Source organism: Balaenoptera ricei, chromosome 2 (assembly GCF_028023285.1).
Source record: "Balaenoptera ricei isolate mBalRic1 chromosome 2, mBalRic1.hap2, whole genome shotgun sequence".
Classification (NCBI taxonomy): domain Eukaryota; kingdom Metazoa; phylum Chordata; class Mammalia; order Artiodactyla; family Balaenopteridae; genus Balaenoptera; species Balaenoptera ricei.
The window spans coordinates 41,982,738-42,003,202 of NC_082640.1; the positions used below are offsets into that span (position 1 = coordinate 41,982,738).

General features: G+C 52.6%; 1 protein-coding gene across 1 annotated transcript in view; it reads left to right on the forward strand.

Annotated features, from left to right (window-relative positions):
* Positions 1–20,465, forward strand: part of KLHL25 (kelch like family member 25) — a 47,970-nt gene that overhangs the window by 15,128 nt on the left and 12,377 nt on the right. The window contains exon 2 of the mRNA XM_059915396.1: positions 16,616–18,420. Coding sequence (XP_059771379.1) covers positions 16,627–18,396 — 1,770 coding nt within the window. The 5' untranslated portion in view covers positions 16,616–16,626 and the 3' untranslated portion in view covers positions 18,397–18,420. The remainder of the gene's footprint in view (positions 1–16,615; positions 18,421–20,465) is intronic.

Sequence of the window (20,465 nt, forward strand, 5' to 3'; positions counted from 1 at the left end):
TTTATTTATTTATTTATTTATTTATTTATTTATTTATTGGCTGTGTTGGGTCTTCGTTTCTGTGTGAGGACTTTCTCTAGTTGCGGCAAGCGGGGGCCACTCTTCATCGCGGTGCGCGGGCCTCTCACTGTCGCGGCCTCTCTTGTTGCGGAGCACAGGCTCCAGGTGTGCAGGCTCAGTAATTGTGGCTCACGGGCTTAGCTGCTCCGCGGCATGTGGGATCTTCCCAGACCAGGGCTCGAACCCGTGTCCCCTGCATTGGCAGGCAGATTCTCAACCACTGCGCCACCAGGGAAGCCCAACCTAGCCCAGCTTGATTAAAACAGAGTCATAACCTTGTCAGGCTTGGTTGTGAGGATGAAATCTTCCATGTAAGATGCCCAGCACAGTGTGGATACATGGTAGTCGTGTGTTCCATGTGGCTCGCTTCCCGACCAGAATTCCCTGTTGATTCTTTGCAACAGGTGTTGCTTCTTCCTACAGCAGAGTTTCACAGGCCTTGAGCCCTTACCCCTGTCCTCTGCCTTTTCTGGGAAGGCAGAGCCTGTTGCCTGGGAAAGGCCAGGGCAGTGCACCACCCAGACCCTTCCTCCAGAAGTGGCCCGCCCACCCCGGCAGAGCTGGCGTCCATCCCCATAGCATCTATCAACTCGGAATAACAGCTCTGGCTCCCCGTTGACCAGAGGCTGCCGTCAGCCTGAGACCTGGCTATCAATCACAGGAGCTAAAGTGGCTGCCCTTCCTCAAGTGTGCCTAACATTCATGTGCATTAAGGAAAAAGGCTGGAGCACGTGGAGAAGGCACCGAGGCATTTGCCTGCCCCTCTGGGTCTGCTGGGACCACGTTCCCCTTCCCGGCTTTGGGTGCAGGAAGTTGGGCCATGTGTAGGATTCAGTGCCCACCTGGGACTGTGGATGTGAGCGTGTGTGACCCTTTCGAGAGGGTACAGTTGCAGCGTTGCTCACGCCCTCAGGACAGCAGGTGGGAGCCAGTGTGCCTTGTCAGAGGGTGTGGAAGGCTTGGGGTTCTGTCCAGAGGGGGGCGAGCTCAGGGGCGGGCTCCACCCTTCGTGGGACATTCTGGTACTGCCTTGAAGAGAACCCCGTTTATAACCAAGCAGGGTATGAAGCAGACACCCTCACCCCTTCCCTGAACCTCACTCCATTCTAGAACCACCACCCCCATGGCCAGCCCATTCGCCTGCAGGAGGGCCGGGGCTTGCAGTGAGGCAAGGATGGGGTGAGGCTGGGGGCTGGGGTAGGGCGTAGTAGCATCCAACAGGCTAACCACGGGAGAGCAGGAGGCGTGCGTTACACAGTTCCCGTCACTTTACTGTGGATTTGAAGTCTTTCAAAATCAAAAGCTGAAAAACAAGATCAAAATAAATAAATACACAGCAAAAAATATAAAGTTTTAACCTGTTGCATTTTCAATAAAAATTCAGGTAATACGACTTTTGAATAAATATATATCTATATAAAGTTGTTTTTTGGTTTCTTTTTAAAAGAAAGGGCCATTGGAAGGTAGAAACATCTAGGGAAAGGACCCATTGTCTGATAATTCACTTGTATCTAGAATGATCTGTGGCTCTGATTCAGTTACAGTGGTCATACTGATTTTACTTTCACTTAACAATTAGATTTGTCTGCTTCATGCGGTGCTTAGTTTGTTTTCCACTTGAAAATTGGACGGATGGCTGCCCCTGCACCCCGTGGGCTCCCCGAGGGGTGTGTGTCCCCCAGACTTGGGCAGGGTGGGGATTTGAGCCGCAGTATCGTGGGGCGTCCTCTCGGAACCCCGCTCCTGCGAACCTTGTTGCAGCACACCGCCCTGCATAACCCTGATATCTGATAGTGTTGGAATCCTTCATTATCACAGTTCTGGAGTAACCCAGATCCAGCAGGCTTGAAGAAAACCTTTAGTGTTTTTCCTGACTAAAAAAATATTACATACTCATTTAAAAAAAAAAATCAAACAACTTAAAAATGAATAGAGTAGACAGTGAAAATCCCCTTATTCAAAGTGGAGGTTGGGGTAATGTCTGCTGTGTTCTTTATTCAGTGACGGTGGTAATGACGACAGCAACAATAATAAAACAGCTGACTGAGTAAGCAGGAGAGGGCCAGGCCGTCCCAAATGCTTGTCATCGACGGCCTCATTTAAGTCTCAAACAAACCTATAAAGTAGCAGCTGTCTTCGTCATCACTTTATGATTGAGAAAAATAGGCCCAGAGAGGTGAATTAACTTTGGCAGGGTCACCGGTAAGGGCTGGGCTCTCTTCAGGGGCCCTGTTTCTGTGCACTGGCGTTGAGGAGCTGTGAGTTTCCTTGGGGCTGCTTTGTCACAGGCGTGTCAGTGCAGCTGGGGCAGAACCCCCTGGGAGATACAGCTTCAAAATACTTGCTGCCCCTCCCCTCTGCGGGCTGGGGTCCACCTGCTGCAGCTGGAATGTCCAAGGCGAATTCTTCACTTACAAGACTGGCCCCAGGGTTCACGTGCCACTGGCCCTGTGTGATAGCGCCCCTGCCTGTCCCTGGCCTTTCTCTTCCCTGAAGGGCCGATGGTTTCCACCCAGCCTTTGCACCTGCTGCTTCTCCGCCTGAACCCTCCTTTCCCCGCCATCACATCCGGGCTCCGCTCATCACTTAAGTTTCATCCCACGTGTCCCCTCTTCACAGGGGCCTAAATGAGCCCACCGTCGTCTTGTTCCTCTGTGGCCCGTTGCCATTTTATTTTCTTCATAGAACTCCCAGGAAGTGAAAGTGTCCTCTTCACTGGTTTGGTTCCTTATCGCTGGTCTGTCTGCCCCCTTCCATACCGCCAACCGCAGAGTGCAGCCCCATGGGGGCAGGAACGCTGTCTCTGTGCATCACTGTCTCCCTGCCTGGCACGTGGGAATTGTTTGGGAAGCTTCTGGTGGATGAGCGAGTCAGAACCACATTACCTGCAACCCCTCAGCTGGGCCCTGGGATTTTCTGGCTCCCTCTGGCCACCAGCGAAGAGTGATGGAGTTGACACCCTCATTTAGAAAATTGCTAACTCCTGGCTGGGGGTGGAAGGCAGGGAGGGCGTTAGCGCTGCAGGAAGAGCTGGGCCTCCCAGAGAGTGACCCCCGAAATGCAGCTGTGATTGCCTCTGGTGCCTTTTTCTCTGAGAGTGGACGTCTTTAACTCTTAGTCACTGGAATCTTCAGAGAGCCTGGCAAGTTTTCTTCTGAAGGTCTTGCCTCTTGGCTAGTTTGTTTACTTATGTATTTGGCTAACTTTCCAAGGAGGATGAAAGATGAGCTGGGCACCTTGCTATTTGGTGCTATTTTTTTGCAATTTTATTTTATTTATTTATTTTTTAATAAATTATTTATTTATTTTTGGCTGCGTTGGGTCTTCGTTGCAGTGCGCGGGCTTCTCATTGCGGTGGCTTCTCTTGTGGAACACGGGCTCTAGGAGCGTGGGCTTCAGTACTTGTGGCGCATGGGCTTAATTGCTCCGTGGCATGTGGGATCTTCCCGGATCAGGGCTCGAACCTGTGTCCCCTGCATTGGCAGGCGGATTCTTAACCACTGCGCCACCAGGGAAGTCCCTTTTTGCAATTTTAAAACTATATATATATTACATTGGAGTATAGTTGATTTACAATGTTGTGTTAGTTTCAGCTGTACAGCAAAGTGATTCAATTAGATGTACACATATATTCATTCTTTTTCAGATTCTTTTCTCATATAGGTTGAATATTGAGTAGACTTCCCTGTGCTGTACAGTAGGTCCTTGTTGGTTATCTGTCTTATGTATAGTGGTGTGTATATGTTAATCCCGAGATCCTAATTTACCATTACTCCCCCACGTTTCCCCTTTGATAACCATGAGTTTGTCTTCGATATCTGTAAGTCTGTTTCTGTTTTGTAAATAAGTTCATTTGTATCATTTTTTTTAGATTCCACATATAAGTGATATCATATATTTGTCTTTGTCTGACTTACTTCACTTAGTAATAATCACTAGGTCCATCCATGTTGCTGCAAATGGCATTATTTCCTTCTTTTTTATGGCTGAGTAATATTCCATTGTAGCTATGTACCACATCTTCTTTATCTATTCCTCTGTCGATGGACATTTAGTTTGCTTCTGTGTCTTGGCTGTTGTAAATAGTGCTGCAGTGAACGTTGGGGGTGCATGTATCTTTTCGAATTATGGTTTTCTCCTTATATATGCCCAGTAGTGGGATTGCAGGATCGTTTGGTAGTTCTATTTTTAGTTTTTTAAGGAACCTCCATACTGTTCTCCATAGTGGCTGTATCAATTTACATTCCCACTAACAGTGTAGGAGGGTTCCCTTTTCTCCACACCCTCTCCAGCATTTATTGTTTGTAGACTTTTTGAGGATGGCCATCCTGACTGGTGTGAGGTAATACATCATTGCAGTTTTGATTTGCAGTTCTCTAATAATTAGCAATGTTGGGCATCTTTCCATGTGCTTTTTGGCCATCCATATGTCTTCTTTGGAGAAACGTCTATTTAGATCTTCTACCTATCTTTTTTATTGGGTTGTTTGTTTTTTGGATACAGAGCAGCATATGCTGTTTGTATATTTTGGAGATTAATCCCTGTCGGTTGCATCATTTGCAAGTATTTTCTCCCATTCTGTGGGTTGTCTTTTCATTTTGTTTATGGTTTCCTGTGCTGTGCAGAAGCTTTTAAGTTTAATTAGATCCCATTTGTTTACTTTTGTTTGTATTTTCATTAGGAGGTGGATCCAAAAAGGTATTGCTGCGATTTATGTCAAAGAGTGCTCTGCCTATGTTTTCCTCTAAGAGTTTTATAGTGTCCAGCCTTACATTTAGGTCTTTGAACCATTTTGAGTTTATTTTTGTGAATGGTATTAGAGAATGTTCTAATTTCATTCTTTTACATATAGCTGTCCGGTGTTCCCAGCATCACTTATTGAAGAGGCTGTCTTCTCTCCATTGTATATTCTTGCCTCCTTGGTCATAGATTAGTTGACCATAGGTGCATGGGTTTATTTCTGGGCTTTGTATCCCGTTGCATTGAGCTATATTTCTGTTTTTATGCCAGTACCATACTGTTTTGATGACTGTAGCTTTGTAGTATAGTCTGAAGTCAGGGAGCCTGATTCCTCCATCTCCATTTTTCTCTCTCAGGATTGCTTTGGCTATTGGGGGTCTTTTGTGTCTCCATACAAATTAAAAAATTTTTTGTTTTGGTAATTTGATAGGGATTGCATTAAATCTATAGATTGCCTTGGGTAGTATAGTCATTTTGACAGTATTGATTCTTCCAATGCAAGAACATGGTGTATCTCTCCATGTGTTTGTGTCATCTTCAATTTCTTTCATTAGTGTCTTATTGTTTTCAGAGTACAGGCAGGTCTCTTGTCTCCTTAGGTAGGTTTATTCCTAGGTGTTTTATTCTTCTTGATGTGTTGGTACATGGGATTGTTTCCTTAATTTCTCTTTCTGGATCTTTTGTCGTTAGCATATAGAAATGCAACAGATTTCTGTGTATTAATTTTCTTTTTTTAATAATTTATTTATTTAATTTATTTATTATTGGGTCTTTGTTGCTGCGCGTGGGCTTTCTCTAGTTGCGGCGAGTGGGGGCTACTCTTCGTTGCAGTGCACGTGCTTCTCATTGCGATGGCTTCTCTTGTTGTGGAGCATGGGCTCTAGGCACGTGGGCTTCAGTAATTGTGGCACGAGGGCTCAGTAGTTGTGGCTCGCAGGCTCTAGAGTGCAGGCTCAGTAGTTGTGGCCCACGGGCTTAGTTGCTCCGCGGCATGTGGGATTTTCCCGGACCAGGGATCGAACTCGTGTTCCCTGCATTGGCAGGTGGATTCTCAACCACTGCGCCACCAGGGAAACCCTGTATTAATTTTCTATCCTGCAACTTTACCGAATTCATTGATGAGCTCTAGTAGTTTTCTGGTAGCATCTTTAGGATTTTCTATGTGTAGTATCATGTCATCTGCAAACAGTGACAGTTTTACTTCTTCTTTTCCAATTTGGATTCCTTTTCTTTTTCTTCTCTGATTGCTGTGGTTAGGACTTCCAAAACTACGTTGAATAAAAGTGGCAAGAGTGGACATCCTTGTCTAGTTCCTGATCTTAGAGGGAATGCTTTCAGCTTTTCACCATTGAGAATGATGTTAGCTGTGGGTTTGCCATATATGGCCTTTATTATGTTGAGGTAAGTTCCCTCTATGCCCACTTTCTGGAGACTTTTTATCATAAATGGGTGTTGAATTTTGTCAGAAGCTTTTTCTGCATCTATTGAGATGATCACATGGTTTTTATTCAGTTTGTTAATGTGGTGTATCACATTGATTGATTTGTGGGTATCGAAGAATCCTTGCATCCCAGGGATAAATCCCATTTGATCATGGTGTATGATCCTTTTAATGTATTGTTGGATTCTGTTTGCTAGTATTTTGTTGAGGATTTTTGCATCTATATTCATCAGTGATATTGGTCTGTAATTTTCTTTTTTTGTAGTATCTCTGTCTGGTTTTGATATCAGGGTGATGGGTGGCCTTGTAGAATGAGTTTGGGAGTGTTCCTTCCTCTGCAATTTTTTGGAAGAGTTTGGGAAGGATGGGTGTTAGCTCCTCTCTAAATGTTTGATAGAATTCACCTGTGAAGCCATCTGGTCCTGGACTTTTGTTTGTTGGAAGTTTTAAAATCACTGTTTCAATTTCATTACGTGTGGTCTGTTCATATTTTCTATTTCTTCCTGGTTCAGTCTTAGAAGATTGTACCTTTCTAAGAATTTGTCCATTTCTTCTGGGTTGTCCATTTTAGTAGCATGTAGTTGTTTGTAGTAGTCTCATGATCTTCTGTATTTCTGTGGTGTCCATTGTAAGTTCTCCTTTTTCATTACTAATTTTATTTATTTGAGCCCTCTGCCTTTTTTTCTCAAAGAGTCTGGCCAAAGGTTTATCAATTTTGTTTATCTTTTGAAGGAACCAGCTTTTTGTTTCATTGATCTTTTCTATTGTTTTTTTCTCTATTTCATTTATTTCTGGTCTCTATTGCTTCTTGGCCTTTTGGCTAAGATCAGGTGTATTTTTGCTCTGATCTTTATCATTTCTTTTTTTCCAACTTTGGGTTTTGTTTCTTCTTTCTCTAGTTGCTTTGGGTGTAAGTTTAGGTTGTTTATTTGAGATTTTTTTTTGTTTCCTGAGGTAAGATTGTATTGCTATAAACTTCCCTCTTAGAACTGTTAGCTGCATCCCATAGGTTTTGGATCATCATGCTTTCATTTTCATTTGTCTCTAGGTATTTTTTGATTTCATCTTTGATTTCTTCAGTGATCCATTGGTTGATTAGTAAGATATTGTTTAGCCTCCACGTGTTTGTGTTTTTTACAGTTTTTTTTTCCTGTAATTGACTTCTAATCTCATAGTGTTGTGGTCGGAAAAGATGCTTGATATGATTTCGATTTTCTTAAATTTACCAAGGCTTGATTTGTGACCCAAGATGTGATCTCTTCTGGAGAATGTACCATGTGCATTTGAGAAGAAAGTGTATTCTGTTGCTTTTGGATGCAGTGTTCTATAAATATCAGTTAAGTCCATCTGGTCTAATGTGTCATTTAAGGCCTGTGTTTCCTTATTGATTTTTTGTCTGGATGATCTGTCCAATGATGAAAGTGGGGTGTTAAAGTCTCCCACTATTATTGTGTTACTGTCAATTTCTCCTTTTATGGCTGTTAGTATTTGCCTTATATATTAAGGTGCTCCTATGTTGTGTGCATATATATTTACAATTGTTATATCTTCTTCTTGGATTGATCTCTTGATCATTATGTAGTGACCTTCCTTGTCTCTTGTAACAGTCTTTATTTTAAAGTCTATTTTGTCTGATATGAGTATTGCTACTCCAGCTTTCTTTTGATTTCCACTTGCATGGAATACCTTTTTCCATCCCCTCACTTTGTTTGTACGTGTCCCTAGATCTGAAGTGCGTCTCTTGTAGACAGCATAAATATGGGTATTGTTTTTGTATCCATTCAGCCAGTCTGTGTCTTTTGGTTGGAGCATTTAATCCATTTACATTTAAGGTAATTATCAATATGTATGTTCTTATTGCCATTTTGTTAATTTTTTGGATTTGTTTTTGAAGGTCTTTTTTCTTCCCTTCCTCTTTTGTTCTCTTATAATTTGATGTCTGTCTTTAGTGTTGTATTTGGATTGCTTTTTCTTTTTTGTGTGTGTTTCTATTGTAGATTTTTGGTTTGTGGTTCCCATGAGGTTTTGTTATAGCAGTCTATATGTATACCAGATTGTTTTAAATTGCTGGTCTCTTAATTTCCAATGCATTTCCAGTATCCTGCATTTGTATTCTTATCTTCTCACGATTGCTGGCTTTGATATTATATTTGTGTGTAGATGTTTACTTTATGTTTGCCTTTACTGGTGAGCTTTCCCATTCATAATTTTCTTGATTCTATTGTAGTTGTGGCCATTTCTTTTCCACTTAGAGAAGTTTCTTTAGGATTTGTTTTAAAAAAAGCTGGTTTGGTGGTGCTGAACTCTCTTAGCTTTTGGATGTCTGTAAAGCTTTTGATTTCTCCATCAAATATGAATGAGAGCCTTGCTGGGTAGAGTATTCTTGGTTGTAGATTTTTCCCTTTCATCAGTTTAAATATATAGTGCCACTCCCTTCAGGCTTGCAGAATTTCTGCTGAAAAATCAGCTGATAACCTTATGGGGATTCCCTTGTATGTTACTTGTTTCTTTTTCCTTGTGGCTTTTAATATTCTTTCTTTGTCTTTAATTTTTGTCTGTTTGATTAATATGTGTCTCATCATGTTCCTCATTGGTTTTATCTAGTATGGGACTCTGTGCTTCCTGGAGTTGAGTGAGTGTTTCCCTTCTCATGTTAGGGAAGTTTTCAGCTATTATGTCTTCAAATATTTTCTCACGTCCTTTCTCTCTTTTCCTTCTGGGACTCCTATAATGCAAATGTTTGTGTGTTTAATAGTTTTCCAGAGGTCTCTGAGACTGACCTTATTTCTTTTCATTGTTTTTTCTTTATTCTGTTCCACAGCCGTGATTTCCACCACTCTGTCTTTCAGTCAGTTATTCGTTCTTCTGCCTCAGTTAGTCTGCTATTGACTCCTTCTAGTGTATTTTTCATTCCCGTTATTGTATTGTTCATCTCTGTTTGTTTGTTCTTTAAATCTTCTGGCTTTTTGTTAATCATCTCTTGTATTGTCTCAATCTGTGCCTCCATTCTTTTTCCAAGATCTTGGATCATCTTTACTATATCATTACTCTAAATTCTCTTTCGGGTAGGTTGCCTATCTCCACTTCATTTAGTTGTTCTTGTGGGTTTTTGTCTTGTTCCTTCGTCTGGAACATATTTATCTGCCATCTCATTTTGTCTAACTTTCTGTGTTTGTGGTTTCCTTTCTGCTGGCTGCAGGATCATAGCTCCTCTTGCTTCTGGTGTCTGTCCCTTGGTGGGTGAAGTTGGTCCTGGTGTTTGTGCAGGCTTCCTGGTGGGAGGGGCTGGTGCCTGCCTACTGGTGGGTTCAGCTGGGTCTTGTCCCTGTAGTGGGCAGGGCCGTGTCAAGTGGTGTGTTTAGAGGTGGCTGTGAGCTCCATAGGGCTCTAGGCAGCCTGTCTGCTGGTGGGTGGGGCTGTTCCTATCCTGCTGTTTGTTTGGCCTGAGGCATTCCAGCACTGGAGCCTGCAGGCTGTTTGGTAGGGCCAGGTCTTGATGCCAAAATAGTGACCTCCAGGAGAGGTAATGCTGATCAATATTCTCTGGGGCCTCTGCCACCAGTGTCCTTGCTCCCTCCCCAGTCAGCCACAGCCTACCCCTGCCTCCCCAGGACACCCTCCATGACTCATAGGTAGGTCCAGCCTTGGCTCCTATGGAGTTACTGCTTTGAGCTGGGTCCCAGTGTACATGAAATCTTGTGTGCGTCCTCTAAGAGTGGAGTCCCTGTTTGCCCCAGTCCTGTGGAGTTCCTGCACTCAAGCCCCACTGGCCTTCAAAGCCAAATGCTCTGGGGGGTTCCTCCTCCTGATATCAGACCCTCAGGCTGGGGAACCTGACATGGGGCTCAGGACTCTCACTCCTGCGGGAGAGCCTCTATGATATAATTATTTTCCAATTTGTGGGTCGCCCACCTGGTGGGTATGCGATTTGATTATGTCGTGAAAGCCTCCCTTCTGCCATCTTGTTGTGGCTCCTTCTTTGTCTTTGAATCTAAAGTATCTTTTATTTTTGTAGGTCCCTGTCTTTTTTGTCGATGGCTGTTCAGCAGTTAGTTGTGATTTTGGTGTTTTCATGAGAGGAGGTAGGCTCAAGTCCTTCTACTCCACTCCATGTTTTCCAGAAGAGAGGGGCTTCCTTTAGTTTGGATGTTTGCTGTCTCTTTCTTCAGCGTGTGCTGGCGGTTATCCCCTTGATATGGGGTGTGCAGGTGCAGTGGCCCTTGTGCACTCCCGGGATGGCGGGGGCAGTGCTTGGTGCCTGTTCGCAGGTCTCGTAGTAGTAGCTGCTCTCCGTGTATTCCTGGGAGACTGGGGGCAGCGCTTGGCACCCGCTTGTGTGTCTCATAGCAGCGACTCACGCCCACCCCTGGAACTCTGGTAGGCGGTGTCCTGTTGCCTGGGAGCGCTCACAGGGAAAGAAGCTCTTTTGGTGGTCCAACTCCTCTCCTCATGCCCCCTCCCCGTAATGGCGCCTTGCCTCTCTGGCAGGCCCAGGCTTCTTCCAAGTACCCCCTCAGTGGCCACACTCCAGCCTCTTCAGGCTGTCTCCATGCAGCTATCCCCGGTCCTCTCCCTGGGTCTGACCTCTGAAGCCTGAGCTTTAGCTTCACCCAGCCCCCACCCGCACCGAAAGATGAGAGTCTCAGGCTGGGGAGTGCAGGGTGGCGGTGCTGACCTCCTCTGCAGGTTACTCTCCGATTTGCCTTCCGCAGACCAATTGCTGCACTCTCCTCCGAGGCTCTGAAGCTCCCCCTCCGTCCAGGCTCATCTCCCTGCCGGTGAGGAGACTTCCCAAGGTGCGGAAATCTTTCCTCCTTCACAGCTCCCTCCCTGGGGCGCAAGCCCCATCCCGATTTCTTTCTTTTTCTTTCTCCTTTTGTCCTACCCAGTTACATGGCGGTTTCCTTGCCCTTTCAGAAGTCTGAGGCTGTCTGCTGGCGTTCAGTAGGTGTTCTGTGCGCATCGTTCCACTTGTAGGTGTATTTTTAATGTTTTTGTGGGAGCAGGTGAGCTCCCCATCCTGTTCCTCCGCCATCTTGATCCCATCCCTTCTATTTGGTGCATTTTAACCTCTTTCCTGTAGGTAAGGACTGCAGTCGGGGAAGCGGAGCTATTGTCGGAGGTGGATCAGTACCTCTTAGCAGGATGATAAATTGCTCGTCAGGAGCATGGCAGTGTCATGCAGTTAATTTATGTGCCTTAAATCCATCAAAACCCGGGATGACACTTAGGTCATCAAAATAGTCCTGAGATACGTACAGCTTGAGAGTGTCTGATTTTTGGGGGCCCCCAAAGGCAGGGGGCCATGGAGACAGGCTTCCAAGAGTCTGGACAGACCTGACTCTGCACACACGCTTTTGGTGCTCACCCTTCCTGCCACTGGGAACCTTTTGTCTTATACTCTCTTTGGATCCCCCAGCCCCTGCATAGGGCTGGGTGTGTAACTGGTACTGAACACTGGAAATCACCTCATGAAGCCCGTTCTTGGTGTCTAGGGTGGCCTCCCCTGGAGGTGGAAAGGGTGGCAGGACTCGCATAGCGAAGACCCCTTACTAAGGCCAGCAATCCTGATCCCTGATTCAGGAACTGACGTCCCAGTGATCCTTTCACTAGTTGGGACTCCTGGTGGCAAGTGACAGAAAGGAATGGGGCGGACTGGCTCAGGTCAGCAGGCATGAGGGCCCTGCTCTCCTCCTCTGTGCAGCTCCCACCTCGGGCAGCACTCCCGCTCCCAGCCTCGGTTCAATCTGTCAGCAGCCCCAGGAACAGAGCCTGCCTCACCCCCTGCAGCTGAGTAAACATCGTAGACTAGAGTCTCCTGGGCCCATCCTGGGCGTGGGGCCCGTCAGAGTGTCCTGGGCTCATCCTGGGCGTGGGGCCCGTCAGAGTGTCCTGGGCTCATCCTGGGCATGGGCCCATCACGGTGGCTGGGAGGATGCTGGAGCCCAGGGATGCACCACTTCGGCCAGCCCGGTGCCCCGCCTTGGATCCCGTGTCTAAACAGCCTGGAGTGGAGGAGGGTGGTTCCTGAGAACAGCTGGATGTTGGGGCAAGCAGGAGGGGGCCGTGCTGGCCTGCGTGTCCACCATGCACGCCCGTCGTCACAGCTACCTCGGCAGCATGCACAGCCATCTCAGCCTGCATCTTCTCTGGGCCTGGAGGGCAGCTGGGCGAGCGCCGCAGTGGATGTCAGTGAGGTGAGCTTTATGCACCATATGCGTCTCAGCTTGGTCATTTAGTCCAGTCAAGTGGTCACTCTGTGCCGGGTCCCATCAGCACCACACACGGTCCCCGCCTTCAGGGGCCAGAGATGCAGGAGGCAGATAAGCACATGATGCTAAGTTGTGACGGGTGCTGCGAAGGCAGAAGTAGGGGAGGTGTGGGAGGGGGTGACCTCAACAAGGTGGCCACTCTCAGGAGGGCGAGAGTGAGCCACTCAGGAAAAATGGGGTGGGCAGGGGAGCGTTCCAGGCAGAAGAACAGCATGTGAAAAGGTCCTGAGGCCAGTGACAAGTCCAGCGCAGCCTGAGGGGCAGCTCTTTGGGACGTGGCAGGATGTGAGGACACAGGGGTAGCCAGTGGAGACCTGGAGACCACAGTAGGGACCTGGGATTTTACTGAGGGTGCTGGGATGGCCCTGGAGAGTTTTGAGCTGGGTGTGCTGTGATCCAGGTGATGCTGTTTAAAAGGTAACTCTGGTCTCTGGATGAATTTAGACCCTGGAGGGCACGAGCAGAAGCAGAGGCTGGCGAGGGGCGTTTCTGTTAGTCCAGGGGAGAGACGGGTTGGGGGGAGGGTCAGGTCCAGGACTCGTGTAGGAGGCGCGGCCACAGGACATGTGGTGGGCTGGTTGAGGGGACGGTGGGATCTGAGCACCAAGGAGCGTGTTGGTGGCATTTCCCAGACGGGGGGAGGAACAGATGTGGGGGAAATGCTGGACACGTTGCGGTGGAGGTAACGATTCGGCTTCCGGGTATTTTCTGGTGGAGGTGGGGCGCACAGCATCCAGGGCCCCCGGCTTTCAGGCCTGTCCTCCCACACCGCTGGCCTGGAGCTGAAGGGCAGCCCCGGGCACCCGCGGGCCTGGGTGGAGACTCGATTCGCAGTCTCTGCGGCCCCCTCCCTGTGTCTGGGCCTCAGCCTCCTTGTCTGTAAACTGGGGCCAGTGAGACTCTCCACTCCCACCCCCAGAATCCTGGTGCTTCGGGGCTGTCCCTGGGAGACTGGCTCAGGTCCGGGCGCCTCCTGGGAGGAGGCGGGACAGACAGGGGAGCCGGCCCGCCTGGCAGGTGCTGCTGCCCTCGGCTCTGCGCAGAGGAGCCTGGGCTGGCAGCCGTCTGGGGGGGAACCCGCTTGGGTGTGTCCGTGCGTCGCGGGCTCTCGGCCGGGGCGGGAGTTGGCGCAGCGGGCAGGCATCCTGGTGCTGAGCGAGGCAGAGCCAGCTCAGGGGCCCCGGGCTGCCCACTCAGCGTTGCCCTTGCAGAGGTCACCACTTGACCTCATTCTCAGGGCAAACGTGGCTGCTCTGTTGGGGTTTGCCCTGCTTTTTGGCACCTTCTCAGTCTTTGAGTCCTGCTTCGCCCTGCCCTTAACGCCCTCCTAAGGGAGTCTCCGCCTGGATCCCTCCCAGGGCGGCCCTGTTCACAGCCCCCCAGAGTGGAGGGGGGCCCAGTCCATTCCCGCAGCCTCAGTGCCGCTGCCTCAGCGTGGACCTGGGCCCGGGAGGGAGGGAAGCGTGCCCCACGGGGCCAGAAAACCCAAGAGGGCCTTCGCCTGACGGGCTGAGGGTGTGTGTCCACATGTGACTGGGGGAGGAAAGCAGGGCCGTCCACTCTCTGGCTAGCCCCACGGCCAGGCCCCGTGGGCAGCCTCCGAGCCCACCGCCCCCCAGGAGCAGCTACTAGTGACGTCCTGTTTGCACGGCAGAGAGCTGGCAGTCCAACCCGGGGCTGTCTGTAAAGTGAGTCCAGGAGGAGTTGGGCACCACGCGTGGGTGTCCAAGCCCCAGCATTCAAGGCTACGTTCACGCGGAGCTCAGAAGCAGCCTGGTTTCCTGGCTGGGGTGGGGCACAGGGCGAGGGCAGTGAGGTGCTCAGGGACCCAGAGCAGGTGGGGCCTGTGGAACAGCAGGAACCGAGGTCAGGCCTCAGCATCAGGGCCCTGAATTGGAGTCCTCGGAGCCAGTCCCCCAGGTGGCACACAGATCAAAGGCCACGTCCCTCCAACAGCCCAGACACGCGGGAGCCGGATGGACAGTCACCGGGTGGATGGCCACATTTGGGAAAGTGCCCGGTGATCAAGGAGGCAGAAGCCGGAACGAGGATTTAGCAGTCACGTGAGATTTGGGGAGCCGTGCGGCAAGGCTGGAATTCAGGTTGGGCAGTTCAGACCCGGGGGGGCAGGGGGGCTTCCCAGGAAGCCTCTGCGGCCAGGTCAGCGCAGTCTCTCATCTCTGCAACGCCTGGCCCCAGGGCCAGGCTCAGGGGTCAAGCTCTGTAAATAATTGCCAACAAGTGAGGGACTCTCAGAGGCCCGAGCAGAGCAGGGACTTTGTCTTACAATAGAGAAAACTAAGTTGCAGAGGCGGGGAGAGGTGCCCTAGGGCAGGTGGTAGACCGGGGACCACCGTGTCCAGCCTGGACGTCGGGTCCAGCACTCTCCCGCCCCTGTGGGCTGCACACGGACACACCGCCCCTCAGGCGAACCTCTAACCTGGAGCTCGGTGCTCCGCGGTGGCAGGTTTGCACTGCAGGGACCCTGACGGGTCATCGGCCCGCAGTCTGCCTGGAGCTCGGGGGCCAGAGCAGCAAGGCCAGGCCCAGCCCCTGTGTCTTCCCTGCCCCAGCCCGGGAGCAGGGGCCTTGCCCGGGCAGCTCTGTTCACGTCACTCGGTGGCTTCCCTGGCTCTTTGCCAGGAGACGAGTGAGCAAGGGAGAGAGCAGTGCACTTGGACGGTAATTTACAATCCAGTGAAGCGTGAGATCGCAGCCTTCCTTTACCAGGTTATTACTTAAGTACAAGATTGACTTGGAGCGGGGAGTGGGGGGAGCTTACACTTCTGAAAATAAAAATGAAAAAGAAGGGGTTTTTCTGGCCTCCTTACCAGCGGGAACGAGGAAGCCCAGGCTTTTGGGGTCAGGACGCTGAATGCAGTTTGCTTTTTGGCCACTTTCTCTTGAGGCCTAGGGTCTTTGCCTGCCGTCTGGCTGAGCCTCATTCCCATAGTACCACAGCGGGGTCTTGGGTCATGCCATCGGCCAGACTTTAATTCAAGTGCTTTGGAATCCCCACGTTCCAGCGGGTGACGAGCCTGTGTCTGTCTGCTCTGGGGACCCCCACTCGGAGCCCCAAGTCCCGGGCCTGGCAGAGGACGCCAGACGAGGGGGCAGGTGGAGCGTTTTGCTGTGGCCCAGGAGCCTGGAGTCGCCTGTCGGGACCAGGGAGGCTCCGATGGCTGCAGGTTTTCCTGCTGCTTTGGTTGAGGCAAATCTGGATTGCTTTAGCGTCCCACTGTCACCCAGGACTTTGTCTTGGCTTCCCCTGGGGACCTCGGAATCGAGCAGGTGTCCAGAGGGTGAGCCGCAGGCTAGCTGGCCTCATCTCCACACCTTGCTTATCGCGGCTGGGTCCGGAGGCCTCTGGAGAGCCCTGGATTTGCAGAACGTGTCCATGCTGAGCGCTTGGGCTGTGACAGCAGTTCTTGGGGAACTTTCCAAGGGCAAGGGGTGTGAGGGGCGTGGCCAGGGCTGCTTGGAGCCCAGCTCAGGACAGGGCGCGCTGAGAGCAGAGGGGGGCGTAAGGCTCTGCTTGGGGTCTGTGGCTCCTTGGGAACGGCTTTCAAAAGTCCCCCTGCAGGAATCCCAGTCTCCTTGGGCGAATGGGGGGGTAGAGATTGGGCTGGAACCAGACAGCCCACGAGGGAATTCCGGCTGCAGCGTGTGAGGCAGCCACTTTGCATCTCTGAGCCTTGGCTTCCCCGGCTGCAGAATGGGGCCACACAGTAGCAGCCCCGGGCAGTGGAATACGTCCAGAGCACACGCTCCTTAGCACTGCCCTGCTGTCTTCTTAACCAGGCTGGGGACACTATTGCACGTTCTAGCAACCACGGGAGGCAGCTGCAGCTCGAGGTCACCCAAGGAGGCTCATGTCCAGAGCTGGTGCAAAAGCGGTTGGTCTGAACCCCAGCCTCTACCATCCGAGTCGTCTTTGGCTGGCAGATTTGAGGGGTGGGGCTTGGGCTGGGTTTGGCAGAGCCGAGCAGAGAGCAGGGGAGGAGGGGGCGGGCCGGCCAGGCTTGGGGGCTGAGCGGGGAGCTGCGGGGGCGCCAGGCCCTGGCCCCTCTCACCTGTGGCCTTGTCCCCCGCCCCCCGGCAGGTTGGCTCAGCATGTCGGTCAGCGTCCATGAGACCCGCAAGTCGCGGAGCAGCATGGGCTCCATGAATATCACGCTGTTCCACAAGGCCTCGCACCCCGACTGCGTGCTGGCGCACCTCAACACGCTGCGCAAGCACCGCATGTTCACGGACGTCACGCTCTGGGCCGGCGACCGCGCCTTCCCCTGCCACCGCGCCGTGCTCGCCGCCTCCAGCCGCTACTTCGAGGCCATGTTCAGCCACGGCCTGCGGGAGAGCCGCGACGACACGGTCAACTTCCAGGAGAACCTGCACCCCGAGGTGCTGGAGCTGCTGCTGGACTTCGCCTACTCGTCCCGCATCGTCATCAACGAGGAGAACGCCGAGTCGCTGCTCGAGGCGGGCGACATGCTGCAGTTCCACGACGTGCGCGACGCGGCCGCCGAGTTCCTGGAGAAGAACCTGTTCCCGTCCAACTGCCTGGGCATGATGCTGCTGTCGGACGCCCACCAGTGCCGGCGGCTCTACGAGTTCTCGTGGCGCATGTGCCTGGTGCACTTCGAGGCCGTGCGGCAGAGCGAGGACTTCAACAGCCTGTCCAAGGATACCCTGCTGGACCTCATCTCGAGTGATGAGCTGGAGGCCGAGGACGAGCGCGTGGTCTTCGAGGCCGTCCTGCAGTGGGTCAGGCACGACCTGGAGCGGCGCAAGGCCCACCTGCCTGAGCTGCTGCGCAGCGTGCGGCTGGCCCTGCTGCCGTCCGACTGCCTGAAGGAGGCCGTGTCGGGCGAGGCCCTGCTCATGGCCGACGAGCGCACGCGGCTCATCGTGGACGAGGCGCTGCGCTGCAAGGCCCGCATCCTAGAGAACGACGGCGTGGTCACCAGCCCCTGCGCCCGGCCGCGCAGGGCCGGGCACACGCTGCTCATCCTCGGGGGCCAGACCTTCATGTGTGACAAGATCTACCAGGTGGACCACAAGGCCAAGGAGATCATCCCCAAGGCGGACCTGCCCAGCCCCCGCAAGGAGTTCAGTGCCTCGGCCATCGGCTGCAAAGTCTACGTGACCGGGGGCCGGGGCTCCGAGAACGGCGTCTCCAAGGACGTGTGGGTGTACAACACCGTCCACGAGGAGTGGTCCAAGGCGGCGCCTATGCTCATCGCCCGTTTCGGCCACGGCTCGGCCGAGCTGGAGAACTGCCTCTACGTGGTCGGGGGGCACACGTCCCTGGCTGGCGTCTTCCCGGCCTCGCCGTCTGTCTCCCTGAAGCAGGTGGAGAAGTACGACCCCGAGGCTAACAAGTGGACGATGGTGGCCCCGCTGAGGGATGGCGTCAGCAATGCCGCGGTCGTGAGCGCCAAGCTGAAGCTCTTTGTCTTCGGGGGGACCAGCATCCACCGGGACATGGTGTCCAAAGTCCAGTGCTACGACCCCGCAGAGAACCGGTGGACGATCAAGGCCGAGTGTCCCCAGCCTTGGCGGTACACCGCTGCCGCTGTCCTGGGCAGCCAGATCTTCATCATGGGAGGCGACACGGAGTTCACAGCCGCCTCGGCCTACCGCTTTGACTGCGAGACCAACCAGTGGACGCGGATCGGGGACATGACTGCCAAGCGCATGTCCTGCCACGCCCTGGCCTCGGGCAACAAGCTCTACGTGGTGGGGGGCTACTTCGGGACCCAGCGGTGTAAGACCCTGGACTGCTATGACCCCACCTCAGACACGTGGAACTGCATCACCACCGTGCCGTACTCGCTCATCCCCACGGCCTTCGTCAGCACCTGGAAGCACCTGCCCGCATGAGGCGCACCTGTAGAGCCCAACCAGGTGAGCCCCCGCACCCCAGGCCTGATCCCACTCCGGGTAAAGGCTGCATCTTCCGCGGAAGGCCGGGCGAGACAGGTCAGCAGGTGACTGGGGGGCTCTGGGACCCTTTTTCAACTCTGGAGCCGGAGCCTGGCTCTGCCCCTTACTTGCAGTTGATCTTGAGCAAAACACATAACCCCTCTGCCAAATGGGGGTGACCATCTTAGACTGGGGCGGTGGTTCCCAGGCATGGCCGCAGGTCAGAGTCCCCGGGGGGTCTTTTGACAGTCCTGTGTGGAGTCTAGGCCAACCTGTGAAGTCTGAGGGCACAGTCTCCACGCAAGGGCACCCTCCCTCTGACACCAGCTGCGAGGTCGGTGTTGCCCAGAACCGTCTCAGATCCAGCACTCACTGGAAGGACTCATGAATGTGCTGAAGGCATGTGTGCACGGTTATGGTTTATTATGGGCAAAGGATACAGATTAAGATCAGAGGGCAGAGATGCATGGGTCAGAGTCCTGGACTGGGGTCCAAATGCAAAGCATCCCTTGTCCACTCCCCATGGAGTTGGGACACCGTTACTCTCGCAGCATCAGCGAGTGACGGCACGCACGGAGTGCTGCCCGCCAGGGGAGCTCACAAAAGCTGCGATGTCCAGAATTTTTAGCAGGGCCCCATCACGTGGGCATGACCGATTGATCATGTTACTCTCAAGTCAGCGGGTCCAGCGTGACCCAAAGCCCCCACCCTAAACAAAGACACTCCTATCAGGTGTGACCCAGATCACCTCCCAGAAGCCAAGGACAAAGGCCAGATCTCTGTTGGGGCAAGGCCACAAATTCCGTCCTGCTCAAATGCTTAGCCCAGGCCTCGCGCTAGGCCATTCGGGGCCTCTGGGGCCCAGGCCTCAGTAGCCGTTATAGCTCCAGGTGAGTCCAGCGTGCAGCCAAGGTGAGAGCCCCACCCTGGGGGGCCCATGAGAAGCAACAGGAGGGGAGTGGATGGAGGGCTTAAAGGGAGGCGGGAGCTGGCGCCCTGGGGCCGGGTGCCACTGTGGACATCTGGTGGTTCCAGGGCCCTGGGACCAGACAGCCCTGGGATTGGGTCCTGCCTCTCCTGGGGGCAGCTGTGTGCTCACTGGTGTGCGAGGGAACCTCTTGTCTCCCATCCCTCCGCAAGATGGAGAGAAGGCCGTCCTCAGAGCGGGCGGCACGACTACGTGAGGGAACAGCCCCCCAGCAGGGCTCGCTGCAGTGCTGCCCCAGTTACCCCGAGTTATCTTGCTCTCTGTTCTTAGCGCCAGCATTATATGAAATCATTGCCTGAAAAGGGAAGGTGACAGTGGATGCCAGGGGCAAAGGGACACATTCAGGCGCTCTTTCCTCTGGGTGACAGAGGAACAGGGAGACAGGAGGGACTTGCCCAGGTCTCAGGATGGGTGCAGAGTCAGGGGAAGGGAGAGGGCGGAAGGAAGGACCAGCATGTCCTGGAGGGCCTCTTCTGAGGGGTGGGCAGGACCTTTCTTGCAGCCCCGCTGGGGCAGGAACCACAGCAGGCACTGAGGTTGGATTAGGGTGTCCTGAGCCAGCCTGGCAGGGGCGCAGGGGCAGGGGCTGGAATGGAGTGGTGGACTCGTGGGCACTGGAGAAGGTCGTCCACGGTCAGGTCCCAACTCTTAGCCCTCCTTGGGTCCTTGGCCCTTGGGGCGGTGAGGTCCGGGGACCCCCGGTGGATGGGAGTCAGGAGGCGTAGGTCCCGGGGGCTCTAAGTAGCGGGGTCGGTGGGAGATCCCAGGGTCACGCAGGGGGAGCCTTCCCACCCGGCCCCGGGCTGTCCTGTACACCGAGGTGCTTCTCTGCCCGGCTGGCCCCCCCCCACCGCCCGCACCTGCCTTGTGCTCCTGCCGCCCTGAGGAGCCAGCCCCGTGCCATTCAGGTCACAGGAACCCCGTCAGGAGCTGGCCAGAGCTGAAAAATTAATTTCCTCAATGACCTGGCGGCTGCTGACAAGAACGCTGAAAGCTCTACACGGCGGAAGCAATCATACTTAGCTGGGATTGCTTCTGA